Below are 18903 nucleotides of genomic sequence, written 5' to 3'. Positions count from 1 at the left end.
TGTAATTCAAACAAAATTATTAAGTGCCACCCAACTTAAATTGTGTTTGTTGTGGTACAATTAAGTTGCAAATAATACACCTCTAAATAATCTGAATAACTAAAATACTTTGAGTGTCCCTATTTAACATTATCACAATATTTTCACAATGAAGACTAGAGCATGAAAAGGTGCTTGAAACAAAAGCCTGCCTGCAGGACTCCTATGATAATCTCCAGGAAGTGATGAAATTTGAGACTGATCAGCTTTCCAAAGAACTCCAAGTCAGCCAAGAAGCAAATGCTACTCTGCAAACCGAACTCAGTGTAAGGCTTGTGCTTTTGTTTTTAGTTATTGCCTCTGATGATGGGTTCAGAATCTCTAATACTCAGCCCCATTCAAGAGCTAGCATTCACACTCCTTCTTTGTCCTTTTGTTATAGCCACTTTGGGTTTTAGATTAACTTAACAACTGGTTATTCCAATAATGGTTGATATGAGTGGACATGAAATTTTAAAATACACTAAATTAATTGAATAATGTTATTAAAATTTAGTCTCGTCAACTTACAGTTTTACTGAAGCACTCCTCCAAAATGTTCAAATCTGAAGTCTTGCTTTATGTGAAAGTTCTTAAAGATAAATCATTTTAGAGATTTCTTCTAGACCCTGTTGATGGTTATAGCTACTATATTTATTTAGGGGTTGTTATGTATTGCCATTGCACAGATGCCATGGTTTTTTAAAACTAAATTTTCTCACAACAAATGTAAATCGTAAAATTGCCTTGGAGGACTTGGGAAATGAACAGAAATATTGTTATTGTTTGAATACGTATGACATGCATAGGAAAAGACTTGCCAGGGTCTATTGTGTATTTTCAGCTGCCAGTAAGAAAGTAATGGCCGAGTTGAAAATTGAAATAGCATGACCTTTTAAGCTGATTTTTTGCTCTTTGAAGCTCTTCAATGGATAGTGGTTTGAAGAAAAGAAAAGCATTGTGCGCACATGTATTGTCTTTGTTATGTCTTCCTGCTTACAGGGGTTACATTTGTCTGCTAGTAAACTACAATTAAGCAAGTGTTTATTAAGGCCCTGGGGATGCAAGCATTGAAATAAGATAGACCTTGACCTAAAAGACTTGAGAATCTATTGATTGAACAACATATCCATGAAAGATCAAAATACAAAATATATACAAGGTGATTTCCTAAGGGAAAGGGGACTTGGAATAGACTTCCTCTAGGCAGCAGCTCTTGAGATGAGCTTTGAAGGAACTTGGGGATCCTGAAGTGAATGGAGAAAAAGAAATGCATTCCAAGCATTGGAATTAGCCAGTGTAATTGCACAAAGGCTCAACAATAGAATATGTGGTCGTGTTTAGCTAAAAGACCTTTTTAGTTATAACATAGAAAATGTAAGGAAAAGTTGTACTCAGCCAGCTTGGAAAAGCAACTGGAGCTAGATAATTTAGGGCCTTAAAAGCCAAACGGAGTTTATCATTTGTCCCTTGAGACGGTGCCCCTGAGATTTCTTGTAGTAATGTAGTCAGAAATGCTCATTAGAGGTATCAGTTTGACAGTTGTGTGGAGGACAATGAATTGAGACGGGGAGATTTGAAAGGCAAATAAACATGATCATTAATAGCCAATTAAATTGGAGAGTTGAAAATGAAAGAAGTCAAGTCCTGCTCCAAAGTGACAGATTATGGGTGACTGGGAAGACTGTGGTACCTTCAAAATAGGAAAGTTAAGAAAGATGGTTTTGTTGGTGACGATAATTAGTTGTGTTTTGATTGTCGTGACTTTGAGATGCCTACAGAAATTGGAGGTGTCCAGTAGGCAATTGATGAATTAAGACTGAGTTTAGGAGAGACTATAGTTGAATGTATAGATTTAAATTTAAAGTAATGAAATTTTCTTCGCCTGAGGGACTAGATTTCCTATAATTCTGTGGCCATTTTGATCATTTTATATCCTAATTTGAAAAACTTCAGCAACCCCCATGACTTAGAAACCATCCATGGTACCCTGTTGCTTATGAAATAGTATCTTTTTTTCTTACCACTAGATATTTTGGGGCCTCCATTCAAGCCAGCTCATACTTTCCTCTCCCACCCCACTTCCCTTAAAATTTGTCTTCCGAAGCTATTTTGGCAGCCAGACTTTTCTATTCATTGTTTCTCAAATGGGGCATAGTATTGGCTCTCACCAATTTTTCTCCATTTGGAAGTCCCTTCTTCCCACCTTCCACCACTTAGCCTTCCCCTGTATTCAATGCCCATCTGAAGTCCCACTCAAAATGCTTTCTCTCCTTGTCTAACATACATGCACATGATAGGCTCCAAAAAATGCTTATTGATTGAATAGGTGTTACTGGTGTTAGAATGCCAATAATTAATCTTTACAAATTGTCTTCTTTAGAATTTGTTGGAGCTTTTAGAAACAGAAAAAGAACGTAATAACAAGTTGATATCGAAGTTGGAAGAAGACAAAGAAAATAATTCTAAGTAAGAATTACTTATTACTGTTTAGGTACTTTTTCTTCAGATTTATAGACTGTTTTATATTTAATACCTTTTGTTAAATATTTATTTCTGATATTATATTGCAAACAATAACTTTTTAAAAGCTTTTTCAGATAAATATTAGGTCCTTTTTGTTAAAAATTTTAAATTTTATTAAGCTTGTCAGATATTTGCCATTTAGTCATTGTTACTGTCTTTTATTAAAAATAAATTTAAATACAGTAGCTAAGATAGATAATTAGCTGACAAGTATTCTAAACATCTCTAAACTAATCAAAATTGAATTTTAGGAAATTGAAAACAATTGTAATTAAAATATCTATTTCTAATCCCACATCTTTATATGATCTGATATAAATTATATGATCACAGTAGGAAAGCTAACTTAAAATTAATTCTTTCAGTCTTGTTTGCTTAGATTCATAGACTGTTTGTTTGAAGCAAGTCACCTGTGAAATATATTTCTTCTTTTTCAGGAAGTTCTTAGAAATTCTTGATTCAGTACAACAGGAAAAGCAGAAGGAGACTGCTAAGTGTGAGCAGCAGGTAACAGGAACATTGTTATGTCAGCATTGGAAATTTTGTACTTTCTAATAGGTTTATTGGGAGGACATTTTAGGAAATTGGAAATAAGATTTCTAGTCTTTTGTTCCATTTTATTACATTAGCTTCTAACCTGCAATGATTCAGAGATTCTTTATAATGTATAGTTGTGGTCTCTAAGATGGATTTTTTTGACAAACATTGTCTGATCACAGCTAGATTTTTGAACCAATATTCACTGTTTTATTTCAGCTAACTTTGTAAATAGATCAGAGTTTTATTCTTGTACCTTTAAAATAGAATGTAAATATGCTGCTACCCATGAGGAAAATTTAAATTCTGAAAAGAATCTACCTTTTCCCCTTCACTCCCCTAGACAGCAAAAATAGAGAAACTAGAACAGAACTTGTCCGTGGCTGAGAAGACTATTGCCTCTCTGGAAAAGACCAAGGCTGCTGACCAGGTAAGAAGCTTGAAGGTATTCTTACTCCAATGCAGTCAAAGTGCAATTGTGTCTTTAATGGCAGATTTGGGCCTGTTTCCTCTTCTAAAGGTTGACAAGTATTGAAATACTGCTGTTGCTTATAGGAAGGGATGTGTAGTAGGTTTAAAATAGGAGTGGAAGGAACCCTCATGTCTTTAGTGTCATATAGAGATGTACTTGTCTCTGCCATTAGACTGGGCTTCTTGAGGGCAGGCAGATCTTCTGCCTCTTTATATCCCCAGTGCTTAGCACAGCACCTCGCACATAGTAGTACTTAAAACGTGTTTGTTGACTGGCTGGCATTTCATAGGCTTTTTATAATAAGTATGTGATATCTTTCCTAACTTATGAAATATTCAGAGACTACCCTTCAGTAGCTAAGAAACAAAAAAAGGGAAGGGGGGAAAAGTATATTTCATTAGTTATGGCATTGTGTACCTCCTTCCCTAATAATAACCTTTATTCTCTTGGCTTCTTGTTTTTATATGCTAAGAAACCATACAACTAAGCTTATTAAGAATTATTTTTTAGATAAGGGTGGTCTTTAAGAGCATATTTAATTTTAATGAGTAAGTATGAGGGCAATGTTACAATTTCCCGAGGTTATTTTCACAGCATTTGGTGCTATGTTCTAGAGGGATATGGTTACTGGACGTTTCATTTGTTGAGTCAATTCTCTACTTCTGGCAATGGCCTCCAAATGGGTTGGTTTTTCTCAAATGTCTCCCTGTTCCAGCCCATTTGTCTTACTGCTGCTAAAGTGTAGAACTGAATAATATTACACGCTTATTCTATAAATTCCAGGGTCCTATTGCCCCTAGTATCAAATAAAATACTTCTGTTTAGTTTTTAAAGCATTTCATAACTTTTCTCCCACATTTCTAGCCTTACTGTTAATTTCCCTCCTTCTCTGTGTATTCCTACCCCATTAACCTTCTCTGCTCCTTGAACACAGCAATCTCTCTCCCATGTGTGTCTGGAATGTCCCCCTTCATCCCAGCCATTTCAAAGACTCTGTTTAAGAGAAAGCCAAATTACTTTATAGTTGAATCCTTTCCTTGACTCCTGAACTGCTACTGTCCTCTTACCTCATATTTTTACTTTTGTAATATTTACTTTTTGTAATATTGTAATATACAATACAATTTTAATTGTAAAATTTAATTTTGTAATATTTTGTAATATTTTACAAATTAAAATTTGTAAAAATTTCATATTTGTAATATGTAAAATACAAATAATATTTGTAATATTGATATACATTTTGTCAATCCTGCTCAAACATATGCTGCTTGGGAATACATATTATTTTATTTATTGTATTTGTATTCTCTGTGCCTGATGGATAATTGTCACTTCATAAGTGGTTGTTGATTGATTAACTAATTAGTTGAAGTTTAAAGACCAAAGAAAATATTAAATATTCTGTCTCCTCAAGCCTGCCATTCTAGATGGTGTGTTTTGAGGCCCAAGTAGTCAGTTTCCCAACTAGCAGCTGCAGGTCATGTGACTTTCTTCCTTTAAGTCAGTTTCACAGTTGAGTTGTGTCAATTAGAACAGGCACCTTTTAAATAAAAATGGACTGGCAATTTAGAATTAGGATTCCCTGGTCATTATTGTTAACAAATGATAATGGATTTATTTTCATAAAATGTTGTTTTTTTATCCTTCTTAGGAAGCTGTGATTGACCTCATGAGTCAGATCCAGGACCTGAGAGCATCTGTTAGTCAGAAAAATGGGAATATAGATATGTTAACAAGAGAACTAGAGGACATTACAGTAAGTTCTACTGGTAATAAGATATTATCATTATAATTGTTGAGTGGGATTTTCTTTTTTTACTATAATTCTGTGCATAGAAAATTACAACTTATTATTTTCCTTTATTTCTCCTTACTTGTATTTGAACAGGCTACAGCATCATTCATTAGTGTAGATTATAGCCTCCGTCTCTAGCAATCTTCTCATTTCTCTGCATTTCTGCCCTATGTCTTAACCAAAACTTTTTATCTATGACACTTACTAATAAAATAATTTCACAAAGACTGTGATTAAGATTAGAATTACCATATTCTATGTCTCAAGGAAGTCTACAAGCTAGGAGAAAAGTGTAGCTGTAGTCAGCATATGGTAAAAATGATTAACATCCCATAGTCCCTCTTGGGGTCATATAAATGGGACAGAAGATAAAATAGACCAAGTGACAGTATAAAGGTATTGGCCCTCATTCATAATCTTTTGTAAGCAAATTTATGTCTGCTTTGGCCTTACCTTTTACTCTCTGTTGACTCTTCAGAGGTCTCTTTGTATCTGTGATGATTTGTATCACATTGCCTATTTGTCTTCATACAAAATGGCCCATTCTCTCACCACTTGTTTTATGTCCTGTCAGTTTTTGTCTATTTTCCAGTTATAGAGTAACCTAATGTCATCAGGCTGGGATTTCATTACATGCTAAAATTAATTTTAATTTGCACTGTCTTCAGATGAATAGCTCTTTTGATCATAACATTTTGTTCTTCAGAGCAAATATAATTCTACCTTGACTGAAAAAGATGACTGTAAAGCAGATTTAAAGAAACAAGAACAACAGATTATGGATCTTAAACAATCTCTTGATTTGAGAAAATTGTCTGATGATATTGAGGTAAATTTGTGTCTGGTGTGTGTGTGTGTGTGTGTGTGTGTTTTTAAATTAGATTACCTATAATATATATGGCATTCTTTAGACTATTAAGCAATAAATGGTGTTTAAAACCATGTAGCTTCTCAGAAATGTTTAATAAGATTGTATTGGGAATTGAATATTCTTAAACAAGAGAAGTAAAATGTCCCAGTGAGCAGAGATCTGGCCTTAATCAGGAAGACGCAGACTCTGCCTGTGGCTCCAGACTGACTTTGGAGAATAAGGAAAAAAGAGTCTCAAAGAGGACTTTGAATTTTTCATGTTGTTATGAGTGGATAAGTTGGTGTGTTATTGATGGAAATGGGGAAGTGAGAAGGATAAATAGATTAGAAGAGGGAAATAAGTTGTTTAGTTTTTGTTGTTTAATTTTCTTTTGATAGGTTATCTGAATGAATATATGCCGTAGGCAGCATAAAACCTGAATTGGAAGTTAGGACAAGCTAGAGGTAGAGATTTGGGCAATTGTTTGATGAAGATGATAGATACAGAAAACCCCAACCTATTAGAGAAGAATTTGGAAGAGCCAACAGTGACAGAGTTCAGATGGTCAGAGGCTTAAGAGTAAATAGTTTTATAGAGGGAGTGATCATATCTTTAAGATTTGCATTGTGCCTTCTAAAACAACTCTGAGGGTGAGGCTTTTATCCTCCTTTGCAGATGAGGAAACTGAGGCTGAGAAAGGAAGTACTGTGTTCAAGGTGGTACATCAGGTGAGTGTGGAAGGCCAGATTTGAACCCAGGTCTTCCTGTCTCCAGCCTCTATCCCCTGCGTCGTCTAAGACTTAAATTTGACAGAAAGAGACAGTGATTGAAATTAGGTAAATTTCAGTGTCGCCGTGGGGTCAGAAGTCAGAGGGAAAGTAAAGTAGATGGTAAGAAAAAAGCGCTTATTTAAATCATTCAAGGAATTTAGCCAAAGACTTAGGACTGTTGATCAGACTTACAGGAAGACTTGTTAGATTTATACAAGGAAAGTGGAAATTGGTGCTTGGAGAGTCAGAACAGGTAGCACCTGATTCAAATAAGGATTGGTGATTTTAGGGACAGGGGTGTTTTGTTTTTTCTATATGGTTTTTCTTCAATATATAGGAAGCTATTATGCTACTCTAAAGTTGTCAATGTAATTAAGAGTAGGATTGACAAAAGGGAAAAGGACTTATACATACAAAAATATTTACAGCAGCTTTTTTTGAAGTGGCAAAGAATTAGAAATTGAAGAGTTGTCTGTCAATTGGGGAATGGCCAAACAAGTTTTGGTATGTGTCTGCAATGGAATACTATTGTGCTGTAAAAAATCAGAAAAACCTGGAAAGAGTCATATGATATGATTCAAAGTGAAGTGAGCAGAGCTAAAAAAACATTATACACAACAGCAATAGCGTAAGATGATTAACTATGGAAGATTTAGCCACTCTGATGGGCAGTAATTATAATTCCATAGGACCTATGCTGTTGACTTTGAAAGAAAAAACTGATAAACTCTGAGTGCAGATGGGAACATACTTTTTTTTTTCCCCCACTATGTCTTAGTTTTTTCTTGTTTGGGGGTTGGGAGTGTTTTTGTTTGTTTTTTATAACGTGACTAATGTGGAAATTTTTTATAAACAGTAAAATCAATTTTTCACTCTTAAAAAAAGCAACATTCTCACCTTAGGCTTCCTGGAATCCACCCTAGTTTCTGATAGGGGCAGTTAATCACCTTGAGGTCATCTTCAGTTCCTTATCTCTGGTATAGCTGCTGATTGTACTCCATTGTATCATATCCTTTTTCTTCTGATTTTTTTTTTTTTATTTCTGGATTTTTACTATTTGTTTTATTCTCAAATAACATAAAAGAGATAGAAAAGAGCCCTGCATTCAGAAAACCGAGTTCTAGCCTTGGTCATGCTTCTTGTTAAACCCCTTAATCTTGAACAAGTAGCTTTTCTTTGAATCTCAGTTTCCCTTCTGAATAAAATGAAAGACTAGTTTAGATCAGAGATTCTTAAACTTTTTCTACTTATGATCCCAGGCATATAAATTAGATATACAAATCAAATATTTATTTATAATAAATCATGATTCCATTGTCCTTTACCCCATTCAGTTTGTGACCCCATGTGGGGTTAGATGATACCTTAATTCTAAATTCTAAACTCTGTAGCTGAGGACAGTATAGAAATAAGGCACTCAAATGTGAGCTTAGGAAAACTGATACCTTATTTTTTACTTTCTTTGTAAGTCTTAACTCTTAGCACAGGAAGCATCATAGGAAGCTTACTAGATGCTTATTGACTGTCTGAAATATTTTAATGCCAAGAAAATAAAAACATTCTAAATTTTTAGTTGATATTTTTTTAGCTTCATTTCTTTGTTTTGTTAGTTTAGTTTGATTTCTAGTTAGGAGAAAGAGAATTATACCAGATTTTAAGCAAGCACCCCTTCAGTAATACTTCAAACCTAGTCTGAAATTTAGTTCTCTAGCCCTCGGTTCCAGAGCAAATTACAGTGTCAGGCCTCTCTGGTCTCATTACGTGCATTCGTTCTTCACAGAAGGAAAAAAGTTCCAAATTAAGTTCTGGCCACTCTTTTTGGAGTGAAAGTTCCTGTCAAAGCCCTTAGTCACATTTTGTTTAAGTAAGAGCTTTAAAAGTGAGAAAGCACATAGACCTTGGGTTGCCAGCTGGACTGCCACAGGTATTCCTTGGTCTGCCATTACTTCTCCAGTAATTAAACCTGCAAGAAAGAGGTGGTCTTTTTTTTTTTCTATTAGCTAAGGTTTGGTTTTGTAACTGTGACTTTAAAACTTTATTGAAAGTTCATATTCAGTCTCAGATACTTGACACTTTACTGGCTGTGTGACCTTGAGAAAGACTCTTAACCCACCCAGATTGTCTTGCCAAAAAAAAAATTTTTTTTGATAGTTTTCTTTTTTTTTTTTTAAGAAATTTCTGGGGCAGCTAGATGCAATGGATAGAATGCCAGGTCCTGAGTTCAAATCTCGTCTCAGACACTCAATATTGCCTAGCTCTGTGACCCTGGGTAAATCACTTAACCCCAACTGCCTCAGCAAAAAAATAAATAAATAAATAGCTATGTAATTATATTAATCAGTCTTGTCTATGAAAAAGAGATGAGAAAGTGTGCCTTTTTCCTCTGTGCAGGGATATGTGATTGATGTGTAATTTAATTTTTCCTTTTTTATTCTGTTTCACGGGTTAACACTGACAAGTGAAGAAGAAAGGGATATCTTAAGGGAAAAAAATAAAATAAAAAAAAGGAAAATGGTTTAAAAATTAAAGAGAAATGTAAGGTGACATTTAATTTTAGTTTTTTGAATTGTATATAAAGTAATGGTTACTGAATCCTAATGGTGTTTGCATAAATAATCTTCCATTTTTCCTTTGGGGTTGGGTTGTTATATTCTAACAGAAAGACATGTTGTGTGAAGATCTGGCCCATGTCACTGACCAGCTAAACAAATTAACAGAAGCCTCTAAAAAACATGCTCTGTTGCTTCAGTCTACCCAGGAAGAACTAGCAAAGAAAGAAGCTTTCATTGAGGAACTTCAGGAACAGGTATATTTGGATAAGGCTATCTCTGTAAGAATTTTAAATGAACTTATAATTTACATTTAGCCAATCTATGTAAGCTACCACATAAGCTTTTTAGATCATTTGCAGGAAATTATTAAATAAAATTGGAGAATGTTGAATTTTGAATCTTTGGGAACATGAATCTCTTCTAATATAAAGGCAATTTTGTTCTCTAATAACATCGGTTATTAGAAATGTTTCACGTATCTTGATAGTGAGTAGATAAAAGGTTTATTTAATGGGTGATTATAGGGTTAAAGACAAAAAAAAATTAATTTTAACTAACAACAATGTGGTAGGAATAAGCCATGTTGTAGGAGCAGCAACTTTAGTAGGATTTGGGGCTTTTGTGGGAAATGTGGGGTAGTTGATATTTTGTTCTGTTTCAAATTGTGAAATGTTCATACTAGAAGAATTTTTCATATCTTCTGAAAGGCTTGCATATTGTTTATGGACATGAAACCTGCATTTTTTTCAAAGTTAATATTTCCTTTTGTTTTCATAGCTAAGCCAAAAAGTTAAAGAATTGGAACAGAGGAAGAATGCATATAGTTTGAAAATGAGACACCTAGAATGTGTGATGGATTCTGCTTCTGGATTTCCACAGGTACTTTTAAAACAACAGTTCTGTTTTCAAGCAGAGTTAGCACTTCAGAGATGACAAAAGTGCCCATTTAAAAATCATAATTAGAACTTTTAAAAATGTTTACACACAATTAAGAGACATTACATGAAAGTCTTAGATTCAGGGTCAACCAGAGTCTGAATCCTGCCTCCTGACATTCAGTAGCTACTTGCTGTTGGGAAAGTCACTTAACCTCCCTTAACCCTCGTTACCATACCAAATATGGTAATAGTAATTAATACCTGTGGAATTTGCCTTGCAGGTTGCTATGAGTCTAAAATGAAAGTGTTTTTTAAATGTTTTGTAAGCTTTGAAACAACTTATATTATTAGTAGTGAAAGTATTCTTTCTCTGTGTCTTTTGGCTGATATAACAAAGTATTCTTTAGATTTTTAAGTAGTATTATTAGACAATAAACCAATAAGCATTTTGGGGTATATAGAGCTAGTGCAGTTACATATAATTTTTGTTAAAATTACTAAAATTTAAGAATTAAAATATGTATTTTGCAGAGTCCTAAAACCCCACCTAGTTTTCAAACAAATCTGGCAAAGCTCCTAGAAACACAAGAGCAAGAAATAGAAGACCGAAGAGCCTCCACAATCTCCTTGCAGCATCTTGTAACAAAACTGAATGAAGAAAGAGATGTCAAAAACATTGAAATCCTTAAACTGAAGGTACTTAAGTTCCTGTTACACAGCTTGAGAACTGTCCTTTGAGGACAGAAGAACCACTTGCTTTTTTTTTGGTTCTTCATATTTACTACCTGGTGAGGGAGGGAGTTTCAATATTACCTTAAGAAAGCGATGGCATTCTTTTTGGGTCAAGAACGGGTGTTGATGGCATCCACTACTCTGGAAAGAAGGAAGACAAAAGCTCCAAAGGGGCCATGTGCCTGGGAAACATGGAGGTCTTGAGTTACTCTGAAGAGAGCCTAGGACTATGGAAGCATAAGCCAGACTGCAAGAAGCTGGATAAGTAGTGATTGGGAAGGGGTCTGGATACTAGCTTCAGGGGGTGCCTAGATCAAGAGAAAAAGAGTTGTTTTCAGAATATTGTATACTTGTAGTATACTTATAGGCTAAGGACAAGGAGAGACTAAAGATTTGGATGGAATGTGGCTGTGGTTTTAATAAGAAGCCATAGGGAGGCAACAGGAGCAAGGATTTTAGTTTTGGCAAGGAGGCGGCCCACTCATTCTTGGAATCAGAGAGATGGAGGCAAGAATGACAAGGGACTTAAAGAGTTTAATATAATGAGGAGGGAGATTGGAGGAGCTCGCACTAGTTGGTTCTTTCAATAAAATAGGTAAGACCAGTTAGTAAAAGAGATCAATCTTTAAAAGGTTTGGAATAAAGTTTTTAGAGGATTGTTGTACAGTGATAAATTACATTTGCTAGGTGCATACATGGTTCCTTTGATTTTTTTTCCAGCAACATTCTGCTTGTCAGGTTTAAAGGTGAAAAAAGTTATTGGGCTATCAACAATTATATATTTGTAAGAAATAAGAATACATCAAGAGTAGTATTTCTTCATGGTGTTAATGGTCTGCGCTATAAAATGCATCAGACTTGGATGCCAGTTAAGATTTGAGGATGGGATAAGGATGATAAAATTTGCAAAATAGACTACCACAATACTTTTTATTTATTCCTGTTCTCATTTATTAAGTGCCTCTTATGTGCAAGGCACTGTTAATTGTTGGGGATACAAAGAAGAGAAACAACAGAATCCTTGCCCTTAATAAGGAGCTTACAATCTAGGTTGATGACCCTGTTTTGTGTTGCAATGAAAATATTTAATAGTCAACGAATTGTCTGTGAGAGGCACCAGGGCATATGGATAAAGAACTTGAATTCGAGTTCTACCTCTGATAGTTCCTGCCCACAGAAATCAGGACAGATATGTAACCTTTTATTATCCCCAGCACTTCTTTAGAACTGAAATTGCAAAGCAGTTGCCAGTATGCCTTGCTAATGTGAGTTCCCTGTGCCAGTGAAATAACAAGTAAAGTCTAAAGAAAAGGAAGGTAATTCTTTATGGACTTATTCAGTGTTACATTGTTCTTATGTTACTTCGTGGGTGTTACTCCCACCTATCTAGGACAGGGAATGTAATGTGTATAATATTTATTTGGTGTTTTTCCATAATGCTCTAAATTACATATTTGGCTCTCAGGAAAGGATTATTACTTAATTTACCAGATGTTCCTATAAACAGAAGCAAAAGTCTATGTTGAAAAGCATGGTTCTTTTTTTATTGTTTATTTTTGACATTTTTCTTTTTTAAAAAATTTTCTATTCCAAATTCTCCTCTCTCCCATGCGTTCCCTTTCTACTGAGAAGGCAACAACATGATATCAGTTATACATTTGAAATCTCATAAAACATATTACCTTTTTTAAAAATCAAGAAAAATTTTAAAAATGAAAAAAGTACATTAGTTTGCAGTCAGAATTCATCAGTTCTCTCTGGAAGCATTATTTCTCAAGTTATTGTCCAGTACTTCTTAAATTGTCTTGATTTATTTTTCCAGGTTATTTGTTTTTCCCAATGAAATATTTCATAATTCTATTTTTTTCATTCTTCAGATTTTGTTTTATTGTTTATTGCTATCTCATTGAGTCATTAGTTTCCACTTACTCAATTCTAATTTTTCCTCCCAACTTTTCCTTTATCAAGTTTATTCTTTTCTTTAGGTCTTTCAGGAATTCTTATTGGCCTTGGGTTCAATTAGCAATTTTCTTTAAGGTTTTTTGATAGCTGTTTTCATATTGTCGTCTTCTGAGTTTATATCTTGGTCTTCCCTACCACCATAGTAACTTTTTATGATCAAATTCTAAGTTATTTCCTTATTTTCCATTCTATTCCTTGATGCTGAACTTCTTTATTAAGGTCAGGTTCTGCTTATTGTTGTCCTTGTTATGGGGGTTAGGAAGCATTATCTCAATTTTTTGTGCTGCTGTTTTCAGAGCTTGTTGTGGAAGTCTACAAGTTTGTAGTGATCCTGGGAGAGGTGTGATCACAACAGGACACAACAGTACTCTGGTCTTTACCAAGTACCCTGCTCTCCTACATCCCCTTGTACCAGTGCTTCTCTTTGTCTTGGAATTGTAATCAAAACCCTGCCCTCTTGTAACTGACCACTTGCCACCTTCAATCTGTCCTAGAACTGCAACCCAGGACTTCATGTGGGCAGTAGAATTCCAGGCAGTGCCAACAAAGCATCCCCTGTAATCTCTTTATGACCTGTTCTTCAACTGTTTCTGATCTGGAGAGCTTCCAGAACTGCTGCTGCATGTGTAGGCTATAGACCACCCTTCTCCCAGGCACTAGAGACTTCTGCCGACCGTTTATGTTTTCTTAGTTTATGATATAATTTTACCCCAATTTTTTGTTGCCTTGTCTGCTCTAGAATTTGATTTGAGCCCTTATTTTAAAATTGTTGGGAGGGAAGTGATGGAGAATTCACTTGGGTCGCTGCACCTAGCCTGCCATATGGGCTCCACCTGAAAGCCATGTTTTATGTCTTTAGGAGCAATTACATGAATTAGAAAAAACACGCTTAGAACTTCAGCAATTAACAGAAACAAATCAAAGCCTGCAGAGCCAACTTGATGATATTAAGAAGCAAAAGAAAAGCAGGTAAGAAAAATTATCTAAAACCCTCTTACTTGTTACTTGTAATTATGTAAAGAATGAAGGTTTTTTTTTAAATAGGAAATTTTAATTTTCTTGCTTATAAGCAAGAACTAAGAGTTAATAAAGTTTAGCAGTTTCCAAAAATGTTTTAATGAGTACTTTCTTGGTGGTACTTGGAAATTATTGAAACATTTACTGCTAATATGAATTTTAAATTAATGAGAGGCAGCTTGATGTATTATCTAGAAGAGCTGGCTTTGGAGTCAGGAACATCTCAATTCCAGTCCTTACTTTTTATAGTCATGTTGTATTACCATAGACCAATCACTTAACTTTTCAGGCAGGGCAGGGCAGCTTGATAAGATAGGTTACAGTTGAGTTGCTTATCTACTTTTGTGAAGAAATTTAAATACCAGAGAGTTCTCTACACCAACTGAATCATAGGTCAAGACCTCCCTCCACCCCAGCAAATAAAATTGTTACTGAAGGTGTTAATAATTATCTGATATACAATTTTGATTTTAGGAAACAGATAAAATCATACTTTGTTTAAAAAAAATCAGTATTTTTTGTTGTTGTTATTTTCTTTATATAGTGATCAAATATATCCAGATATGCATCAAATGAAAAAAGAACAAGAAAAGGAAATTGTTGAAGAAAGACTCGCTAAGGTGTGTTTGTCATCTTTTTAAAACAGGGGGAAAATATCTAAAATCTCCTTTTTTATTTAGGTGAACATTTTTATTGTTTTCACTTAGTGTTTGAAAGTTACTCTTTTTTTTTTTAATAAACCAATAATATTAATAAAAAATTACAAATTAAATACTATAAAATAGACTCTAGCCATATATTGGCCAAATAATTCATTGTGGCCATAAATTTTTATCAGAAATGTAAGGGTTTCCAAATCAGTAAAATAATTAACATAATCTATTATATTCATAACAAAACCCAACACTCCCCCCACCAATGTAATACAATAATAAAGGTCATGACAACCTAACTTTAATTTCCTCTTTTGATAGCACTATTAAACTAGTAGATCAGTTGAATGCTATAGAAGTCATGCATATTTTAGCATTTAATGAAGTATCTTATGTCCTAAGTCAAAGGGAAAAGGGGAGGATGAGCTGGGAATTCATCTTTCACAATGTCAGAGAATTAGCTTATTGGACTCTAACCTTCCTTAGACTTATGATGACTGGCACAGAGTGAAAGTTACTCTTAATGCATATTGACTACCAAATGCTAATAACTCTTTTGAGGAGAGGGAAAGGGGGAGATACAACCAAAGTTGTATCTTTTTTTCCTCCCATGGAATAGTCATTTATAATAACTTTATTTTTCAAAATACATGCAAAGATAGTTTTAAACATTCATTCTTTCAAAACAAGCAAGACAACTATAACAACAAAAATGAAAACACTATGTTGTGATCCACATTCAGTCTCCACAGTTCTCTGGATTCAGATGGCTTTCTCTCTTGGGATTGGTCTGAATCACCTCCAACTACTAATTAAAAAAAAAACAAAAAACACCAATCTTTATTGAACTTCACTTTGATTCTACCCATACTTGGTCTCTGAAATTAACTTCAAAAATATGAAATAACAGAATATAGATGCAGAAAATTAGTTGAGTAATAGAAGGAAGCAAGGTGTCATCTTCTTGTATTTTACACTGGTATGACCTCACTGGGAATGTTATGTCCAGTTATGGAAGCCACATTTCACACGGGACAAAAGTAAGATAATATCCAGAGGAAGATATCTTGTATATGGATGTGAAGCCATGATGTTCAAGAAGCAGTGGAACAAACTAGAGATAATCTGTCTGAAGAAGAGGAACAGGTGGAGCATGATTGAAGTCTTCAAAGATTTACATGCTGTCATGTGATGGAGCTGATTCTTGATCCTTAAGGGCACAGAGTAGAAGCAGATCCAGCTCAACATACTTAGAGATGGCCCACAATGAAAGCACTGGCAGTGCTTCATAGGCAATGAAGTGATGTCCCCTTCCCACAGAGGCTTCCTGGCTGGCTCCTTGTGGAGAAGGTCATCCTTGACACAGCTCATGATATGTCTCAGAGGTGGACTAGCAAACTTGAAGTCCTTTCCCTTTCTTTGTCTATAATTTTTCCTTGGTATTACTTTATGGACATGATTTAGTGGTAACTTCAGACAGTTTAAAATTGAATATTGATAAACTTTGTCTTGATTATAAATAAACTAGTAGTACTCACAGTGATCACAACAATAAAAAAGAATTGTTGGGCATGTGGCAGAAGATTCTATCAACTACATTCTGTGAGTTCCAAGTTTTTGAAGTAAAGATTTAATATCTTTTGGAATCATTCAGCAATCAAATATTTATTAAGCATTTAATATATGCAGAGTACTGGTCTATTCACTAGGACTACAAAGTAAAACAAAAACCTTCCCTTTCTTCAAGGAGCTCCTGTTCTCATGATGAAGAGAAGTTGCAAACAGGGTTTGATCAGGAAGAGAATAAGGGAGCAAATGGAAGAAGGGAATAAGTAAATTACTTGGTATTTTTTTTTAATCTTCTTGCAGGTTAACTAGTGCTGTTATTTTTTAATACACCTTCAGTATATGATATAAAACAAATAGAACAATTTCTAACTTTTTAAAAATTTATTTTAAACAAGTCTGTTTAGAAACTTAATCATATTAATATGTATCCATTTTGTTCTTATATAGAATAAAGCAGTTGAAGAAATGCTGAAAATAAAAGCAGAGTAAGTTAAATATTTCACATATTTAAAATTTTAATTCTTGTAAATATTTTCGTTCTCCAATTATAAAGGTAGAAGCATTTATTAGATTAATAAGGTATGACTTTTGGCAGTACTGCAACTTTTTGTGTAATTAAAAAACTCAGGTTTTTAACACAATGACATTTTAAGTGACTAGAGGGGGTTTAGTATATAACTATACATTTGTGTTTATACATGTATGTTACATATATTTTTATGTAATATTACCAGAAGGAGATATAACAGTGTGGTGGGGTTTTTTTTCTGTTTTTATTAATCAGAAAAACTTCAAATTTAATGTGCAGTGATTGAACAATGGGAAGTTGACCATCGATCAGTATTAGAGTTTAAAATGCTTGGAAAAAGTGTGATATCTTATTTTAGCCATTTCCTTATATTCAGAAAAATGTAAATCAAACTATTGATAAGGTCGATTTATCAATCGTATAATGGTGATTTTTTTTTTATTCTAAAGAGATACTTGCAGCAGCCCTCTTGTATAGGTACCATCACTCCCTCTTCTCATCTGTTCCTGAACCTTTTAATTCTTTTTAGATAAGGTTATTATTAGAATGGTATCCTGTAAATCAAAGATCTCAAATATGGAGCCTGCACCAGAACCTGATTAAAATGTAATTGAGGATTATTTAACAAATTAAAAAAAAAAAAAAATTAGAACAAAGATAATGTTTATATGTGGTTTTCTAATTCAGTATACACATCCCAAAAGGATCCTTAAGTGGGATCTAGTGACTCCCATTTCTGTTTGACTGTTACATCCTTCTCAAGAGCACCCATCCATCCTCTCGTGCCCTGTCAGTTCTCATTATCTTCAGTCATAGTTTCACAAAATCTCAGTTTTTCCATATCCTGGCCAACACTCAATACTAAGACTTCTCAAACTGCTGTGGATAAAATAAATTTGGAGGGAGAAAACGTGTACTTTTTCATCGGGTGGCCCTAGAAATTTCCTTTTGTTGCCTAGAATTCACTTGTACTTGGTCTTCAGTAGCACATTCAAAGAGATTTAATTTCTGGGTTTCCTAAACCATCAAGTGAAGCCATTGGACTAGAGGTTCTTTAAGGCCCCTTCCAGCTTGGAATTGTAGTCTGGAACACATTGGCACTAAATGTAAATGTATAGAATAGCTGTCTTCTTGAGCTGTACCTTTCTTAAATGCCAGCAGCTATTTATTATTTATTGTGATACAATGAAAAGGCCTGTGTATCACCTGCAAAAATTCAGCTTTGTGTTTCATATGGTTTACAGAATTACTGTGAGCAGCAGAGACTAGAACAGCCCATGGCCAGTTTTCTTCTACACCAGGAACCATTTTGAATATTATCTGCCCCAAAGAAATTCTAAGGTTTAGACCTGCAAAAGAAATTCACATATGTTTAGACAGTTAATAACACCTGCCCATAAAATTACATTTATCTTTATAGATTAAAAGAAGTTAAGGATGTCCTTTCAGACAAAGAGGTAAACCAGATTAAAATATTGGAAGAATTAGAAAGGACAAGGATTCTGGAATCTAAAGCCTTCCAGGAGAAAGAACAGTTGAGATCCAAGTTGGAAGAAATCTATGAAGAAAAAGACAAAATCTTACAGGTTTGGGTTGATTTGTTTCATTATTGTTTAGGCCACTTATCTCTGTAGAACCAATCCATATGAAAGCCTCTCTTTATTAAAATGTTCTTTTTTCCCATGATTAGAAATTGCTGGAGCACTTGTAAATATAAAAAGCATTATGACTTATGACATTATGAGCAGAACCTTATCCATATTTTTTGTGCTCTTCTGTCTTCCTTGGCCCCCCCCTCCAACCCCCATAAAATGACATAATGAAAATCATTTATTTTTGCTTCTTTTATTCCAGGAGACTAACATGCTAAGAAAGCAAGTGGAATTTCTTGCAGAAGAAAATGGAAAATTAGTAGGTCACACAAATCCAAACCAGAAGATTCAATACCTGGTAAAACTGAAGAAAGACAATGCCAGACTCACTGAAGTATGTTTTAATGTTTAGATCTTTAATACACTGATTTTCATAAGTTTTAAAAAT

General features: G+C 34.2%; 1 protein-coding gene across 1 annotated transcript in view; it reads left to right on the top strand.

The window, feature by feature from the left end:
- The window catches only part of KIF15 (kinesin family member 15), a 50016-nt gene that overhangs the window by 29175 nt on the left and 1938 nt on the right, over positions 1 to 18903 (top strand). Inside the window, exons 21-34 of the mRNA XM_051961832.1 lie at positions 155 to 305; positions 2402 to 2487; positions 2982 to 3051; positions 3425 to 3511; positions 5208 to 5312; positions 6058 to 6180; positions 9631 to 9777; positions 10301 to 10402; positions 10933 to 11097; positions 13955 to 14064; positions 14657 to 14732; positions 16782 to 16819; positions 18284 to 18449; positions 18718 to 18849. Coding sequence (XP_051817792.1) covers positions 155 to 305; positions 2402 to 2487; positions 2982 to 3051; positions 3425 to 3511; positions 5208 to 5312; positions 6058 to 6180; positions 9631 to 9777; positions 10301 to 10402; positions 10933 to 11097; positions 13955 to 14064; positions 14657 to 14732; positions 16782 to 16819; positions 18284 to 18449; positions 18718 to 18849 — 1558 coding nt within the window. The remainder of the gene's footprint in view (positions 1 to 154; positions 306 to 2401; positions 2488 to 2981; positions 3052 to 3424; positions 3512 to 5207; positions 5313 to 6057; positions 6181 to 9630; positions 9778 to 10300; positions 10403 to 10932; positions 11098 to 13954; positions 14065 to 14656; positions 14733 to 16781; positions 16820 to 18283; positions 18450 to 18717; positions 18850 to 18903) is intronic.

Source organism: Antechinus flavipes, chromosome 5 (assembly GCF_016432865.1).
Source record: "Antechinus flavipes isolate AdamAnt ecotype Samford, QLD, Australia chromosome 5, AdamAnt_v2, whole genome shotgun sequence".
NCBI classification, from domain to species: domain Eukaryota; kingdom Metazoa; phylum Chordata; class Mammalia; order Dasyuromorphia; family Dasyuridae; genus Antechinus; species Antechinus flavipes.
Note: the sequence above shows the minus strand (reverse complement) of the source record. Positions and strands in the feature narration are given on the sequence as shown.